Genomic DNA, 15,428 nt, shown 5'->3' with positions numbered 1-15,428 from the left:
GGTTTTTTTTGTTTTTTGTTTTTTTTTACTGCTAATTTACTATAATCTTAGAAAAACCTTTAATGTTAAACATAAGATTAATATTCAATGCACAACATTTGTGTAAATAAGAGATATTGTTTTAGTACTTTAGTTGATGGAATCCAAATGGTTTTTCCAGCGGTTAACGGACAAAAACCAATCAAGAAGATCCCTGGCTTGTATCATGACCATATAAAGCTTGCAGCACATTAAATACTAACAGACTGATAAAATGGAAATCAGCAGGTTATAAAAGCATTTGCGTTTAACAAGTAAAATGGGGGGAGGGTGTAAAAGTTTAGTGCCTGCTTGTATATGAAAATCCAGCACAATTATAGCACATGCTATGAGTGTGATCATCTAGAGTCCATGGGTACAACAAATAAAAGGAATGCAGTCGCTTATCCCAAAGAGTGTTGTCTTCTTAGATTGTCACAACATTTGGCTTCTTTCTTGGGGTTTTTCTGATAAATGCTCCTGAAATTAAATTGAAACATACATAAATTAAAAACCATGTTTATGTCCATTTGTTATTTACTATAGTGAGAATTCAAATGTAAAGCCAAATCAGCTGAATTAGAATAAAATCTCTAAATCAACTATGCTTCAAATTCAATAACTCCGGCCTAGCAGCCAGTGGGCAAATCGTTAAATAACTCAAGCCACTGAGGATTAATCCAGTGGTGGCTGGACAGCGCTTGCTAGCCAGCCACCAAGTTAAAAAGTGTCAAAATAAATGAACATAATATGAACCTACGAGAGTCAATATGGCCCCCATAATTCTAACCTTTATTTTACATTGTAATGTGGCACATGGCTAGCAGGCGCTATTGATTGTTATTTTTGCCTGCTGGCTGCTAGCACTGCCAGTGGGCAAATAGTTTGTAATTTTAAAATCCAGACTCTGATTTGAATTATTTCAACATTCGGTCCGGCTGAAATCCACACTACAATCCGGCTCAGTCGCAATTTACATGCCAAGTCTAGATTTTGCATTCCCAATGCCCCTTTAGAGCACTGGATGATTTTACCCTATCCAGTATAGGGTCATTTGGAGTTTAGTGAATTACCCTATAATTAAGGATCCCTGGCCCCTGTTGGAGGTATGGCGAAGGCAGAGATAACAGATTTCTAGCCATACTAATAATGGGTGGTGTAATAGGGTGCAAATGGTCAGCTGAGACTCTCAGCCAGTGATAACCGCTATTAGCTGGCTAATTAGCACACACAGCACAAAGGGGATAGACTGCTGTGGACTCTCATTTTAGCATTAAACATGGTTTAACGCTAGGATGGCATGAGGAGATTCCAGACATTATAACCCCCTTTAAAATCAGCTGAAGCACTGACGGTATAATTTGATAGGGTATTTTGGGATTCTGCTAGTGTACCTACAATAGAGGACAAAACAAAAAGGACTTCCTCAGGGACCTCTTTCTGTAAATAACAGTTAACAGGTACAGGATGCTGTTGATTTTATGTACCTGTTATTTACTGAAAGAGGTCCCTGAGGAAGTCCTTTTTGTATAAGGACGAAACGCGTAGGACCAGCATCTTTCTTATATTGTTTTTATGAATTTATTTGTACACCTTTTTACAAGTGAATAAATCGCCTTTGAAGTATTCCTTTGGTTGCTATCTGTGGATCTTCTTGCTGACCTGGATACCCTATTGGCTATCACTTGAGGAGGGATATTTAAAGGAACATACCCCCCATTTCCATCAAGGGGAGGCACCCATAATACGCAAAATTTTCTGGAATATGTGAGTGCATATTAATCATTGGAAGCTTTATAGTTTTTTAGCAATGTTTTGTCCTCAATTGTAGGTACACTAGCAGAATCCCAAAATACCCTATCAAATTATACAGTCTTGTTATATGGTTATCAGCTGGGAGATAACTGATGGGTACACGGCTTCCCAAGGTTAAGTTTTCTTGTGTTTTTATCACTTTTTTCATGGGTGTCTGTGTGTTTGTTATTTGAAGCACTGACGGTGTCTATTTAAGGCAAGAGAAGTAACATACATACACTTTTAGAAAAATGATAGTAACTTACCCTTGTCTGCAAAGAAGTTTATTGATTGGCGCATTTTGTACTTGATTTGGCTGTAAAATTCTGAACAAAACATAAAAGTATTTCAAGTAAATACTTAAACAATCTATATATATACACACACACACACACACACACACACACACACACACACACACACACATATGGTGGTCTATTAACCCCTTAAAGACATGTCATTACATCCCAACTATAATTGGCTTTATTGGCATTAGCAAGTAAATATTGATGTGTACAAGGTTAATCCCTGCTCACACCAAGGAGCTCAAGGTATCCTTTGTCTGTATATGGTCATAATTCATAAGCTTTCAGTGCTCTCAAATTCTTTGTTTTCGCTTCAATGCATTTGCTTAAAGTCTTTATGCTCACAGAGCCTAGGGAGAGATCAGCTACACCTTACCGATGAGACCCAAAGAATGGCGAAATCATCATCAGGGGTGACTGTATCTCTTGCGCAGAGGGAATTTGCCAGCCTTTCAGACCTGGAATGTCCTTATGGGTGGGATCAGTCTAATATACAAATGTTATAGGTTCTCTCTAAAATGGCACAAGTGAACAAAACATTTTGAGACCTCGGTCAGACAAAGTTTTGCCCATTCTAGTGTTCTCATTTTTTCGTTTATGTGGTCAAAAATGCCTACGGGCTTTATGCACAGTTAATATAAATAAACAAAAATAAGTCCTGGCAGCAACGAGCATAGTGCACATCAACCCCAGTACATACAATAAAAACCAAAGAAAAGAGTTACAGGAGTGCACTAGCCCAAATCCCAATGCATATTTAAATAAATGGAGGTTATTTAGTAACTCCAATGGCCATTTGATGCAAGCCCACCTGCCACGTCAAGGCAAACCTCTTAGGTGGGTCCTACACTAGCAATTCACCTGGCTTCCTTCAGCTTATAAAATCTATAGTGAGATAGAGGTATTTTTCTAAAGCCCTACCCTACCTACTTATTAACCCTTAACCCCTTCAGGACGGAGTCAATAGTACACGTTCTGATCAAAACAAAACGTAAACAAAAACTGGAATTTGTGCTATATGTCTGTTCAACCGTAATTCACCTCTTTCATATTAAGTGCACCCACACTTACTATATATCATTTTGTTCAGGAGAAATTGGGCTTTAATTTCTCATTAACTATTCATATTTGAAACATAATTTATTATGAATAAAATGTAAAAAAAAAAAGAGAAATGAAGATTTTTTTTAAACATTTGGAGACATTTTAGCTGTAAATGTCATAATACCGTTAGCTTTAACTGCAAAAAAAAAACACCACCACCACATATTTGGATTCAGCAAAGTCTGACGAGTACAACAGTACCCCCCATTAACAGTTTTTAAGGTGTTTTGGGAAGTTAAAGGGTCAAATATAGCACATTCCATTTTTCAGTTTTTTCAAATTGAAATTCGCTAGGTTGGGTATGTTGCCTTTGAGACCATGTGGTAGCCCAGGAATGAGATTTACCCCCATGATGGCATACCATTTGCAAAAGTAGACAACCCGAGGTATTGCAAGTAGGGTATGTCCAGTCTTTCTTAGTAGCCACTAAGTGTATTTTAATACTAATATATGTACTTATATTAACATTAAAATACATTATATATATATATATATATATATATATATATAATTTTAATAAAATAAATGTATTTATAAACAATATGTCCTCACCTGGTGTCAGAAGCTTTTGGCTTTGATTGGAGTTTTTTGTTGGAAACCCCTGGTACCCCTGTTCTGTTGACAAGGAAACGTGTATTAAGTACTATATGTATTCAATAACCATAAAAGCTTTGTATTTTTCAAATCTTGTATAATAAGAGCATTCCAACTTTATTTGGTTTTCTGAGGGGGTTACTTTACATTCAGTTGCAGCGTCCAAAAGAACTACAAATTAGATCTACTGAAAATGCACACAGGGAATATGTAAGACTATGTATTAAATGGTCCTGCCACATCATGTTCTTCCATACATTGGCCCAGTGCAATGATCCAGCTCCACATTCTGCTATACATTTGATTTATGACAAATCTACGCATTTTAAAGGATGGTTTATCTAAAAACCAGCACCCCAAGTGCGCACAAGCTGTACCTGGAGGACCTTTTACGGTCCAAGGATTTCTGGGTTGCAGATGAAATGTTTACTCTGTCTCGAGGACTTTTCACTTTTTCCTGTAAAACAAAAAATGATTTTATGAATTACATTATTTTTTTAAGTGTTGGAGTATTTAGGTATTAGCATGCCTGATAGTAGCTGATATTTTGACATCTGGCATATGGCCCTACATACAAACATTGGTGGAGATTCAAGCCTTTCAAAACACATGCTTAGTTTTAACAATACAAAGTATTGTTAGGAGTTTTCAGTTATACTGTTAAATGCCAAACTGGAGTTGTCGCACGCGAAAACCTTTAAATAAATGGTTTTGTAAACAGAGCATTAACAATATTATGCCACCAACCACTACTTTGTGAATTGATACAATAGAAAAACTTTTGGTGACTAACCTATTTGGGAAAAGACAACCCATAAATTAAATAACCATAATTATGTAGAACGCTTAGAGGCATCATGCCATGGAAATGTGGGGAATTTAAACAGCAAACATTGAGAAAAATCCTTATGAGGTATGAAAACAATGACCAATTCATCACTCCTATACACAATCTCCCCAATAATATATGGATTATTCTCTTTGCAACAAGGCAAGGAACCTAAAATTATGCCATAGCTTGGATAGTATTTAAAAAAAATTAAATACATAAAATAATTCATGCGCAATAGTAAAATCGTAACATACCATTTGTCTGATCAGCTTCTCTCTACGAAGTTCACGGTCATTAACTAGAATATGCATTCTTTCTGTGACATCCATTGCAAAGAAAATGTCATGTATTTCAAACACTGCTGCCCTTAACTGTTAAACAAAAATGAAATGAATGGAAAAAATATACAGAATTTTCAATTTAGACCTTAACTTAAATAAAATACAAATCTTTAATATTAAAATGAACACACCAAGCACACTAACTACTACAAAGCTCTTCCTCCCTAATCAAACGTTAAGGGAAGCTCCCAAGAATGCACTTCTTGCCCACCTGAAGGCTGCAAAGAGGCATGGAGCATGTACACCTTAATATCAACACTAAAATGCTGTTCAAACATGTTCATGGTGGCTCCTTTTCAAATCTTTACAGAGAGTTTCCAACAGTAGGTAAAAGAGGAAGCCCACTGCCCCCTTTACGAACTGCATCTAAAAAAAAAGCTTTATCTACAAATTTCATCTGTGATCACCTACCACAGACTGGCACATGGCAAATGTTAGCCATCAACGGTAGTCTAAAATCCTGAATTAACAGAAACCTCTTTCTCTACTTATCTGAACAAGAGATTAAACCAAAAACACAATGCTTGTGCCATAAATATCCTTACTTGTGCTAGGACTCTCTCCCGTAGTGAAGCGTCTTGGGCTGACACAATGCCCCTGTTTACAGCACGTTCAGTATGGAACGTTCTCATGAATTCTGCGGTGTCCTACATAGGAAAAAAACATGGAATTTGGTAAATAATTATTTATTTATTTTTAAAAAGTACATTCTCTTAGACCATATAATCTTTCTCCTATCCTCTGATCTTCCTTTCCCATTATCTTATGATCAGTTAATAATGTGTCACTCTAGCTCTATTTCTTGTATAATTTGGGTATGATGTTGCTTGAGGTTTGGGCTTTTCCTCCCAGAGGTTGCATTTCTGATTGACTTGTCTTGATTCAACAAAATACTATAATTACAAGAGAAGAGCACGGAAGCCTTACTTTCACAGTTTGTTTTAAGTTTTTCAGCTTCTCTGTCTGCATAAGTCTCCGTGTCAGGAACCCCTTAGCCAGTGCTGTGACTTTGTCGAACTTTTTCTGCATTGCTGGACTATATACCTAGGAGGAAAAATACAGTGCAAACGTTAGATTAAACACAACCCGGACTTAACTTAAATTCTAAATAAAAAAAATATATAACACACACACACACACACACCTCGCCTCCCTGTTTTCTCCTACTATTGCAGTACCTGGATATTCATGGTTCCTTTTTGAAACCCCTTTAGATATGTTTTTCACAAGTGAGTGTGAACCCTAATTTCATGGAGGAGGGTTCACAGTTTGACAGATACGGACCCCCTCCTCTATTTAGAGGATTATCTGAGGAACCTGGTATCCATCGACTTTCATCCTTAAGCCCCTGTGTACTACTTATTGATTTTAATATAGGTCTCTACCACTATACAACATTATTTAGCTGTGACCTTGTACATTTGACTGCACTTAATAAAGTCTGTAAAGTACATTGTAGCCATTTCTGTGAATCTCCTCTATACCTTTTGTGGGGTGATGCAACCCCTATTTGACTGTTTTCTTTTACCTTACTCATCTCACTCACACTAATTCCTGTGCTCCCCTTTCCTACTTCAGATCTCATAGTTTAGATAGATAAGAGGGATATTATTTTTAAATGTGCTCAACATAAGAGAAGAAAAAGTGAGGGAATGTGGTGACATTCTGTCATCAAACTAACATGGTGACCAGGGGTCATGTGACCAAGTTCATGTAGATCTTTCTTACAGGGGGATAAGCTTAACCTTTGATATGGTAATTCAATACCTTTACAAGTCAGGAAAGAGATAACCACTCCCCCTCTATCCTCATTCCTCTCTGTTCCTTCTTGGCTGTGCTACTGAGCAGATGGGAAGACGCCATGTGCTAGCATGGGGAACCATGTTACACTCTATTGCTTCCTTTTCTTCCTTGGTGGATGTGATGTTGGACTTGCAGCAGAGAGCCATTACTAGATGTGAAGTTCTAACCGTGGGTGAGATCAAACGTGTGGGGAAAGGGATTACTATATAGATAGATAGATTTAAAAGGGTTGTTGCTCCGTGGGTCTGGGCTGTGTGTTTGTGATACATTTATAGTATTGTGTGTTGCCTTCTAAATAAATACCTTTTAATGTAGACGAACCTTGTGTAATATTTATATTAATTTGGTGATACACCACACCTTTATCTAATCACACTACTTTTAGACACAATTTAGAGAGTATTGTTGCCTGTAATTTCTTATCTACCAGCTACGGGGCTCTGTCTTTGAATATATATATATATACACACACACACACCATTTTTTATTCCATATTTGGGTTCATGACCTGGGAAGACTGGTGCTACCCACACTGACATTGTCCCATTGAGAGTAATGCTCCTCTTTTGTTGAATGCCTGCACTCAGTGAGACATCACACTTTATTTCTAAATTACACTATAATGACAGCTGTCAATACATCTCTATTTCTATCAACCTTTACAGCTCTAACATTGTTTAAGGTACAGATGATGTTGGAAAAACAGTTAGACTACATGGAGTGGTTCGTGGAAAAAAATAAAATAGGTAAAGGACATGTAAACCCTTTAGATGAGGATACTTCCAACAGAGCTTAGTGCTCAGCTGCCCAAAATATATAAAGACATTATGACCAACTACCAATTAAAAGACACAGATGGAAAGCAAATGTCAAACAGTAAAAAAAAAAAATATAGACAAATAACAACAATATTGCTTATTGCAGTGCAAATCACAAACACAGCAAATAATACATCACTGCTTGCATATCAGTCAAGAAATTGGAAAATAGCTTCAAATGTGGCCAAAAAGACAGACAAGCAAATTAAATCTCCAGGTTAATGACACTTATTTTTGCCAATTGAGAGACATTATGTGATGCAAATATAGCCCTCAGTTTATTTTTTGATACTTTTTTAAATCTCTTTATTTTTTTAATCTTGATATATTTTATGTATGATATTTTTTAATATTTACGTAGTCTATCATGTCATTTTGTATAGAAGAGAATTGCATTTTAAAGTTGTCATTGTTGCGGTTACATGAAGGCAGGGCATTCACCAGCAGTTGGGTGAGAAATCATGGCCATGTACATAATACTGTATGTTTATAAGTATATACTACAAAAATGTCAAAAACACTACCTGTGACCATCTGGTCCGCGCTCTGCCAAGAGACCTCTGAGTGGTGACTTTTGGAGCTCCACTTTGTAATGGTCTCCTCAGACCAAACAATGTCTCGTTTGCAGATCCATAGTTGTGCTGTAACGGAGCAGAAACTGGCCCAACTGTTGAAACACAAATGCTATAATTAAAGTTTACAGCAAAAAAAGGGGAAGTCAACTGTACTAAAACTGTGAAACACATTATATATTAGGTATTTTAAATACAAAACCAAAATGCAAAGACTATTAAGACTTTATAGTTTTTGCATGTTCTACATTAACCCCTTCAGGACGGAGTCAATAGTGCACGTTCTGATCAAAACAAAACGTAAACAAAAACTGGAATTTGCGCTATATGTCTGTTCACCTGTAGCCCCCCCTCTTTCAAATTATATGCACCCACACTTATTATATATCGTTTTGTTCAGGAGAAACAGGGCTTTAATCTATCATTAACTATTCATATATGGAACATAATTTATTATGAATAAAATTTAAAAAAAATGTGAGAAAATAAGTTTTTTTTTAAATTTGTATTTCCGTCTGACATTTTAGCTGTGAATGTCATAATATGGTTAGGTTTTACTGCAAAAAAAATGCACATATTTGTAATCAGCGATGTCTCAGGAGTACAACAGTAACCCCCATGAACAGGTTTTATGGTGTTTTGGAAAGTTACAGGGTCAAATATAGAATGTTCCATTTTCAAATTGAAATTTGCCAGATTAGTAATGTTACCTTTGAGACGGTGTGGTAGCCCAGGAATGAGAATTACCCCCATAATGGCATACCATTTGAAAAAGTAGACAACCAAAGGTATTGAAAGTGGGGTGTGTTTAGTCTTTTTTAGTAGCCCCTTAGTCACAAACACTGGCCAAAGTTAGCGTTCATATTTGTTTTTGTGTGAAAAAAAAGATAAAAACTAATATTTGGCCAGTGTTTGTGACCAAGTGGCTACTAAGAAAGACTGGACATACCCTACTTGCAATACCTTGGGTTGTCTACTTTTGCAAATGGTATGCCATCATGGGGGTAATTCTCATTCCTGGGCTACCATAGGGTCACAAAGGCAACGTAAGCAATCTGGCAAATTTCAATGTCAAAAAAATGAAATGCAAGCCTTATATGTGACTCTCTAACTTTCCAAAACACCATAAAACCTGTACATGGGGGGTACTGTTATTCTCGGAGACTTCACTAAACACAAATATTAGTGTTTTAAAACAGTAAAACATATTACAATAATAATATAGTCCATAAAAGTGCCGTTCGTTTGTAACAAATGCAAAAAACGTCACTTTTACTTAAAATATCATCGTTGTAATACAATTTACCAGTTTTAAACACTAATATTTGAGTTCAGCGAAGTCTCCCGAGTAAAACAGTACCCATGTACAGGTTTTATGGTGTCTTGGAGAGTTACAGGGTCAAATATAGTGCTTGCGAATTAAATTCTCTGCACTTTCTCCCTGTGTTGCCAGGCATGTCAATCAAATCACCTAATTATGTTAAAAGATTACTTAAATATACATGTAGAATTTTAATATATATGCATTTATAGGGATTTAAATTCTACGTGTATACTAATGTAATCTTTTATGTAATTATATGTGTGTAAATATATATATATATATATATATATATATATATATACACACACACATACATACACACACACACACACGGTTATTTGCATTTTATATATAGATAATAAATATATATATACACACACACATACACACACACACACACGGTTATTTGCATTTTATATATAGATAATAAATATATATATATATATATATATATATATATATATATATATATATATATATATATATATATATATATATAGAGAGAGAGAGAGAATGTCATTCTAAGTGTATTTTGTTACATATATTAATAACAAAATACAGTTAGAATGAAATTACATATGAATATATAATTTATATTACATTTTGTTTCAATATTTTATTCATTTTAATTATTTAATTTATTATTGTAATTATATGTATTTCTATATATAATATATGTGTATATATCTATTATATATATTATATATATGTAACGTCATTTTAAGTGCATTTTAATACTAATATATGTGCTTATATTAGTATTAACATACACTTTGTATGACGTTACATACATACATAATACCGTATATACTCGAGTATAAGCAGAGTTTTTTAGCACATTTTTTTGTGCTAAAAAACCCCAACTCTGCTTATACTCGAGTCAATAGTCTGTATTATGGCAATTTACATTGCCATAATACAGACTGGGGCTGTGGGGGCTGTAAGAGAGTTTACTTACCTCTCCTGCAGCTCCTGTCAGCTTCCTCCTCCTCCGCGCCGTCCGTTCAGCACCTCGGTCAGCTCCCAGTGTAAGTCTCGCGAGAGCCGCGGCTCTCGCGAGACTTACACTGGGAGCTGACAGAGGGAGCTGCACGGACGGCGCGGAGGAGGAGAGAGCTGACAGGAGCTGCAGGAGAGGCAAGTAAACTCTCTTACAGCCCCCACAGCCCCCCACTGAACTGCCAATGCTGGACCACCAGGGAAGGAGAGCCCCCCTCCCTGCCATGTATCAAGCAGGGAGGGGGGAACGAAAAAAAAATAATTAGTAGTAATAAAAAAAAGAAAAATTAAATACAAAAATAATAAAAAAAATAATTAAATAAAAATAATAAATAATAATAATAAAAAAAATATTAAAATAATTTTAAAAAAAATTGCCCATCCCCCACCAAGGCTCTGCAACACACACACACTGCACTCATACGCTCACACGCTCACACGCTGCACTCATACGCTCACACGCTGCACTCATACGCTCACACGCTGCACTCATACGCTCACACGCTGCACTCATACGCTCACACGCTGCACTCATACGCTCACACGCTGCACTCATACGCTCACACGCTGCACTCATACGCTCACACGCTGCACTCATACGCTCACACGCTGCACTCATACGCTCACACGCTGCACTCATACGCTCACGCTGCACTCATACGCTCACACGCTGCACTCATACGCTCACGCTGCACTCATACGCTCACGCTGCACTCATACGCTCACGCTGCACTCATACGCTCACGCTGCACTCATACGCTCACGCTGCACTCATACGCTCACACTCACGCTGCACTCATACGCTCACACTCACGCTGCACTCATACGCTTACACACACGCTGCACTCATACACACACACACTGCATTCATTATACACACACTGCATTCATTGTACACACACTGCATTCATTGTACACACACTGCATTCATTGTACACACACTGCATTCATTGTACACACACTGCATTCATTGTACACACACTGCATTCATTGTACACACACTGCATTCATTGTACACACACTGCATTCATTGTACACACACTGCATTCATTGTACACACACTGCATTCATTGTACACACACTGCAAATAAATATTCAATTAATATATTTTTTTTAGGATCTAATTTTATTTAGAAATTTACCAGTAGCTGCTGCATTTCTCACCCTAGTCTTATACTCGAGTCAATAAGTTTTCCCAGTTTTTTGGGGTAAAATTAGGGGCCTCGGCTTATATTCGGGTCGGCTTATACTCGAGTATATACGGTATAAATTTTTTTTTTTTTTACACATGTTTTAATGATTTATACTTCATACCAGCAGGGGGACTGTAATATTTTAGACAGTCCCTCTGCTGGCAGATCCACAGCCAGCTATAGGGAGCCAAGTGATCGCTCTCTGAGAGCGATCATATGGCCCCCGGGGGCATCTTTTGCTGTGAGGGGGCTGCCTGGGCTGTGAGGCAGTCCTCCCGAAGCGGATAAGATTATCCAAGAGATAACCAGAGACTCCTAATTTGATGTCCGAGCGCTCGGGAGAACCGATAATAAAACCACAGACTCCCTTCGTTGTGGCTTAATATAATCTCAGCTTTAATTAGGAGAGCATTGCATATGTCTACTGCGCATGTTTACATAAAAACAAGCAACAATTACTTACTTGGGAAAGTGTTATCTAAGCCATGCTAGAATACCAAGGTTAAAACAAAAGTAACATTTCATGGTTTCATGGAAAGGAATGTACTGCAAAGACTGCTGATCTACCCAGAAGTGAAGAAATTAACTTTTAACCCTTTCAAACGTGGAAGGACTTAACCCAGGAAAAGTGTTTAACCCTTTATTTACCTTTATCCATGACCTAACTTGGGTGAGTAATGTAGCAGAGATAAGAGTAAAATCCAGCACCCGGATTTGAATAAATATTGGTTGTTAATATGCTCCATATTACACCCTGAATTTTAAACAAATGATGGTAACATTGGAAATTGGCCCCACAGAAATTAAATCGCTAGAAAATAACAAAAAATACCGGACGTATTCACATTCCGCCCATGCTTACCAGAAATGTGGCTAGGCGAGGAATGATGCGGGTCCATGTGACTTGTGACACTCTGTGACATAGCACTTTCACTCATATTTGTCCTATCAGGTCTCATTCTGTTTTCAATGTTTCCAGACAAAACACTTGCGTCAACATTCTTAAACTTTAGTTTCTTCCCTCCTTCCTCAAATTCCTAAAAGATACAGTAAAGAATTCAAAAATAGTTTATCCAGTGAAGACGTCTCTTGCCTTTGTCTTCTGAAGCAACAACTTTGAACCAAAAGCAGAAAAATAAATACATTCCAAGAGAGGGTTCAAAATACCAGTATTTAATCTTCTGTATGCAAGTATAATATGTGAAGAATCAACACAGTTCAGACAACTTATGGTGGAGACTCTCTGTTGTTCCAATTGAAAACAATAGTATAATGGTAAAGAGTTCTTTTTAGAAACTGTACAAAATGCTCTAATCCTTGGAGGGAAGGAAAATGCTAAAAACCTACACTTTAATTAAAAACAAAAAAAAGTTTAGTAAAAAAAAAAAAAAATAATGGTAATTACATGAAAGGGGTACACATTGTAGAAATATTTCTGGTGTAACTTCTAACATTTTATGTGTATTAACTTTATTCTATTCATGCAAACCATATGTTACCTTGAAGGTTAACTATTTAAGTTTTCTGGATGGTGACCAGAAACTGGATATCTATTAAAATGTCCTCCACCAGTTTATCGTTTTTTTTTTCATGTTGCTGTAGATGATCAAAATGAGGATACTGACGAAACCTTGATCATCTATATTCATTTTGCAGCCGCTTCATTCAACACAAATGCCTCCTTTGGACTGACAAGCATCCACAATGGTGTACATTTCTTTGATATAATTTTTACTATTTGTACTCTTCATCTCTTTACTAATCTCTAAACAAGCACTTGAAAACCAAAGCATTAGATGTTCATAAGTAGTTTCCCAAAGAACCTGCTATATACAAAATAAGAGTATGGTGATGATAAATTATCTAGGACTGACTGACATAATGTATTATTTTTGACAGAGAGAGAACAAGTTAAAGGATGATCATTGAACAGCTAGCAGTCTGACCACCAGACAAGATTACCAAAGGTCACTGAAGAACTACCACCAGACAGTATGCCAACAGTGGTTAATGAGGCACTGTCCACAATCCCTAACACCATCACAGAGACCAACAAGCATTATTGGTCCCCCAACTGCTTGACTACAAGATCAGGCTGAAGAAGAAACAATGCCCACCATGGAGACTAAGACTAGAAGCCAAGATGAAGGCAACACATGAGGGAATTCAAACAAAAAGGAGATAGGAACCGCGCCCCAGATAGTAATTAATAAAATATACGTACATAAAAAAAATTGTTTCAACGATTCACATAAAACCTCAAAGATAAAAACAGAGAGGAAACACAATAGTGCCACATGGTTTGATAATGGAGTAAAGTGATGGAGTGAATTAGAGTAATATACACTCACATTTGATAGAGCTAACCAGGAGCTCTACCGTAATTCACTTGGACGGAACAATCCCCGTCCAAGGATCTATGTTGAAGCGGATGAATCCAATATTCCAGTAAAATGAAGATTCCAGTAAGACTTTTAGTAACTTTTGAACCCCTGGTCGGATTCATGCCATTTTTTAATATGTTGTTCCCCTGAATGGATTGATTGTGGATATGTATTTTTATGTGAATGTGATGTATGGTTTTAAAGTTATGAAAGTTGTGTAAAAGTATATTTTACACTGTATGCATAATGGGATTATGTGTCACACTAAGGGGAGGGGATGTGTGGGAGGTAACATCTATGTCATTGGTTCTTTTATGCCTCCCCCTGGGTGTGGCCTGTATGTGTGAGTTGGAAATAAAAGCCAGGCTGGATGAGCCAGTCCAGAGTTCCTGTTTTACCCTCAAAGTGATGTGTCGTCTCATTATTGGGGGGGAAGGATTTATTGCATGCTGTTCCAGTTGACTGCTAGGAGTACAAGCCTATTCGTATGGTTCCTATTCAATGGTCTACAGCATTCATATGCTTGGGAGAATTTAAAGGTTTCTCGGATTCGGTGATTGTGGTGTCTGCCAGAGTGCTTGGAGTCCTCAGGAAGCACTAGGAGCATCCATTAACGGAGGTATCAAGTCGGGGTGCCAGGTGATCCGTTACACAAGGTACCAAGGGAAAGGAGTACTTTTGTCACAGTATATTTTATTAATTACTATCTGGGGCGCGGTTCCTCTCTCCTTTTTGTTTGAATTCCTTTTTTCACAAGGTTGGGAACCCTTGTATTGGTTACCGCTGCCTACAAACTATTTTAAATTGGAGTGAGCACCTATTATATTCTTTTCTATAAACACATGAGGGAAGTTGGTAAGCTGGATCAACTTCAGAGGTGGAAAGATCAAGGATAGATCCTGGCTAATGAGGAAATGCAAGGTATGTCAATATCAGAGGCATTGGAAACCGCTAAGCAAAGGCTGACACACACACACACACACATTCCAGTCATGTAATAATATTCATTAGTAAATCCCTCCTTGCACACTGCTAATGCATTACACACTCACCCTTTGCAATCTCTCTTGCTCTCTCTCCTGCTCGGCAATGAGAAGTAAAAGCTGCTGTGTGTGCTGTTCTTCAAGTTTCTTCTTCATTTCTTCAAAAGCCAGCATTTTCTTTTTCAGATTCTCCTCTGCAAAAACAGGAGGTAGAAATTAAATAAGTAAAAAAATTGATTAGTAACTTGCTGGAATTCAAATAACTGTTCAGTTGCACTAAACTACATGGAAGAGGTCAAAACAGATCACTTTACTGAAGTAAATGTCCATTAGTTTATTACGCTTTCTCAATGAAAGTAACCAC

The 15,428-nt window shown here is 37.0% G+C and overlaps 1 protein-coding gene across 3 annotated transcripts in view; it reads right to left on the bottom strand.

Moving 5' to 3' along the window:
- Positions 1-88: 88 nt before the first annotated feature.
- The window catches only part of CCP110 (centriolar coiled-coil protein 110), a 42,040-nt gene continuing 26,700 nt past the window's right edge, over positions 89-15,428 (bottom strand). For 2 of the 3 annotated variants that reach the window (XM_063430330.1, XM_063430331.1), the window contains exons 5-14: positions 15,134-15,258; positions 12,560-12,734; positions 8,134-8,276; positions 5,916-6,032; positions 5,534-5,635; positions 4,902-5,018; positions 4,193-4,272; positions 3,774-3,836; positions 2,079-2,138; positions 89-498 (exon numbers count right to left, since the gene is read on the bottom strand). In XM_063430330.1, coding sequence (XP_063286400.1) covers positions 423-498; positions 2,079-2,138; positions 3,774-3,836; positions 4,193-4,272; positions 4,902-5,018; positions 5,534-5,635; positions 5,916-6,032; positions 8,134-8,276; positions 12,560-12,734; positions 15,134-15,258 — 1,058 coding nt within the window. In that variant the 3' untranslated portion in view covers positions 89-422. The remainder of the gene's footprint in view (positions 499-2,078; positions 2,139-3,773; positions 3,837-4,192; positions 4,273-4,901; positions 5,019-5,533; positions 5,636-5,915; positions 6,033-8,133; positions 8,277-12,559; positions 12,735-15,133; positions 15,259-15,428) is intronic. The other variant, XR_010085207.1, reaches the window with a different exon arrangement.

Source organism: Pelobates fuscus, chromosome 8, assembly GCF_036172605.1.
Source record: "Pelobates fuscus isolate aPelFus1 chromosome 8, aPelFus1.pri, whole genome shotgun sequence".
NCBI classification, from domain to species: domain Eukaryota; kingdom Metazoa; phylum Chordata; class Amphibia; order Anura; family Pelobatidae; genus Pelobates; species Pelobates fuscus.
Note: the sequence above shows the minus strand (reverse complement) of the source record. Positions and strands in the feature narration are given on the sequence as shown.